General features: G+C 39.6%; 1 protein-coding gene across 3 annotated transcripts in view; it reads left to right on the top strand.

Annotated features, from left to right (window-relative positions):
* The first annotated feature begins 132 nt into the window (after positions 1-132).
* The window catches only part of atad1a (ATPase family AAA domain containing 1a), an 18,862-nt gene continuing 15,985 nt past the window's right edge, over positions 133-3,009 (top strand). The window contains exons 1-4 of one of the 3 annotated variants that reach the window (XM_014022973.1): positions 133-178; positions 2,076-2,276; positions 2,403-2,501; positions 2,587-2,707. In XM_014022973.1, coding sequence (XP_013878427.1) covers positions 2,103-2,276; positions 2,403-2,501; positions 2,587-2,707 — 394 coding nt within the window. In that variant the 5' untranslated portion in view covers positions 133-178; positions 2,076-2,102. Of the gene's footprint in view, positions 179-210; positions 280-324; positions 385-2,075; positions 2,277-2,402; positions 2,502-2,586; positions 2,708-3,009 lie in introns of those variants that run through there. The other 2 variants (XM_014022975.1, XM_014022974.1) reach the window with 2 other exon arrangements.

The raw sequence follows: 3,009 nt of genomic DNA, 5'->3' as shown, positions 1-3,009 counted from the left end.
ATACCAAAGGGTTTAAGGTTTTTGCAACCCTCTGCTCGTTTATTTGAATAAAATAAAACAAAAAAAATAAATAAATAAAAAATAAAAGAAAACCAAAACGCACCGCCGGAACAAAAATGTTTGTTCCTACCCGAGTTACAAAACGTGTTGCACTGAGGAAACCCTCATTTTTGTTTTAGTAAGTATATCTTTTTATCCTCACGAAACGAGTTATAAAACAGACATTTGTGCCATATAAGAATTTAAATGTCTGTAAATAGCAGCAGTTTACGACGTTTGGTGAGTTTGTTACGTTTCATTTATTTTGAGGTCGCTTTAGCTTAGCTAGCAGTGGATGTTGCAATGATGAAAAGATGTCTTACAGGACAGGGTGATTCCCCGCAGGTAATAATTAAACAGGAAAAAAAATGTTTTAGTGGTGAATAACATTTGAGTGGGAGAATTACTTCGTGCAGCATATTTAAAAAATCTGCTTCATGTATGCTGTATTCTGCACGGGATACACATTAACCTCATAGTTGCAGTGGATAAAAAGTCTACACATCCCTGTTCAAATGCCCAGTTTTTGTGATGTAAAAAAATGACAGCAAGACAAAAATTCACAACTTTTTCCACCTTTAATATGACCTATAACCAGTACAAAGCAATTGAAACAAACAAACTGAAACATTTAAAGCAAAACAATATAAAATAAAAAAAAACTTACAATACCCTGGTTGCATAAATATGCACACCCTTAAACTAATACTTTGTTGCAGCACCTTTGGATTTAGTTACAGCACTCAGTCTTTTGGGGTAGGAGTCTTATTGGCGTGGCACATCTTGATGTGGTAATATTTGCCCACTCTTCTTTGCAAAACCGCTCCAAATCTGACATTGCGAGGGCGTCTCCTGTGCACAGCCCTCTTCAGATCAGCCTACAGATGTTCGATGGGATTCAGGTCTGTGGCTGGGCCATTCCAAAGCCTTAATCTTATTCTGGTGAAGCCATTCTTTTGTTGATTTAGATGTGTGCTTTGTGTCATTGTCATGCTGAAAGATGAAGTTCCTCTTCATCTTCAGCTTTCTAACAGAAAGCCAAAGGGTTTGTGCCAACACTGACTGATATTTGGAACTGTTCATAACTCTATCGTCCACTCTGACTAAGGCCCCAGTTCCAGCTGAAGCAAAACAGCCCCAAAGCATGATGCTACCACCACTGTGCTTCACTGTAGGTATGGTGTTCTTTTGGTGATGAGCAGTGCCTTTTTTTTTTGCGCCAAATATACCTTGTGGAATTATGTCCAAAAAGTTCAACCTTGGTTTCATCAGACCATAACACATTTTCCCACGTATTTGGGAGACTTCAGATGTCTTTTTGCAAAATTAAGCCAGGCTTGGATGTTTTCTTTTGAAAGATAAGGCTTCCATCGTACGACCCTACCCCATAGCCCAGACATAATGAAGAAGACGGGAGATTGTTGTCACATGTACTACACAGCCAGTACTTGCCAGAAATTCCTGCAGCTCCTTCAGTGTTGCTGTTGGCCTCTTGGCAGCCTCCCTGGCCAGTTTTCTTCTTGTCTTAATTGGTGACAGGTGTGCGCTGACTCCAATTTAACATGAGTTTGAATGTAATTGGTTAAATCTGAACACAGCCACACCCTCAGTTCTAAAAGGGTGTGCACACTTATGCAACCACATTATCTCAGTTGTTTATTTTTTCTTCACCTTCCTGAAAGATTTCTGTTTGTTTTCCAACTGCATTGTACTGGTTATAGGTCACATTAAAGGTGGAAAAAGTTGTGAAAATTTTTGTCTTGCTGTCATATTTTTACATCACAAAAACTGAACATTTGAACAGGGGTGTGTAGACTTTATATCCACTGTACGTAAGGTAATATTTAATTAAATTTTAATATAATTTAGACTTGTGTAACCTTGACTGGTATTGTTTACTGTTTGAATAAGAACTTAGGCATGGATGTCTCTAAATTAAATAAACATATTAAACTCAAGCATTTATTAAGCACAGTTTTAACCATCTCTTGCTGATTCTGCTTGTCTCATGATTCTGCTTCCTACTCCTCATCCAGCCAATGGACTGACATCAGCCAGCAGAAATGCTGCTCAAAGATTTTCCCCGTGAAGCCCTGATGCGGCCTTTGTCCAGGAATGAAGTGTTTGGCATGTTAGTGAGGCTGACCATCTTTGGTGCAGCCACATACTACAGCATCAAATGGGTGGTAGAGGCAATGGACCCCACCGCTAAACAAAAGAGTCAAGCTAAGAAAAGGGTTAGTAGAACCTAAGTACTGTGTGTAAACATCTTGTTGTTAAATACTGAAAACCAGGATGGAGGCTGGTTTGCACACTGTTGTGTTTATTATCATCTTGTGCTGTCGTGTGTATCAACTCTCCAGGCAGAGCAGCTGATGAAGAGGATAGGTGTGGAGGGGGTCAAGCTGACAGAGTATGAGATGAACATTGCATCCCACCTAGTTGATCCACAGACTATAAAGGTACCTGTGATCCTGCATCAGTGAGCCTGTGTTTTTTGTTTGTTTGGTTTTAAAGATTTTGCTTCTTGATTGTGTCTTCTTGAAGGTGTCCTGGAGAGATATTGCAGGTCTGGATGAAATCATCAATGAACTGCAAGACACAGTGATACTGCCCTTCCAGAAAAGACACCTTTTACCTGAATCCAAACTCTTCCAGCCTCCTAAAGGTACCTCAGCTTGTAACCTACCAACTTTGATCAGCTTTCTGGTAACTTTTGTGGGAAATAAAATAACAGGAATGGATTGTGCTATTACAGCTTTGTTCTCTGGTATAAGCAATAAATGACACAACGTGAAGTACTTGCAACCAATCTTAAATAGGTTTAAATATCTAATATCTGATTATTCAATAGCTTTGTAACTAATTGTATCCCACCCCTCGCACTGTGACTGCTGGATATGGGCACCAGTGACCCCCGTGACCCTGAAAGGAATATCACACACACACACACACACACACACACACACA

This window comes from Austrofundulus limnaeus, unplaced genomic scaffold, assembly GCF_001266775.1.
Source record: "Austrofundulus limnaeus strain Quisiro unplaced genomic scaffold, Austrofundulus_limnaeus-1.0 Scaffold352, whole genome shotgun sequence".
NCBI lineage: Eukaryota > Metazoa > Chordata > Actinopteri > Cyprinodontiformes > Rivulidae > Austrofundulus > Austrofundulus limnaeus.
This window is presented reverse-complemented; position numbering and strand designations above follow the sequence as displayed.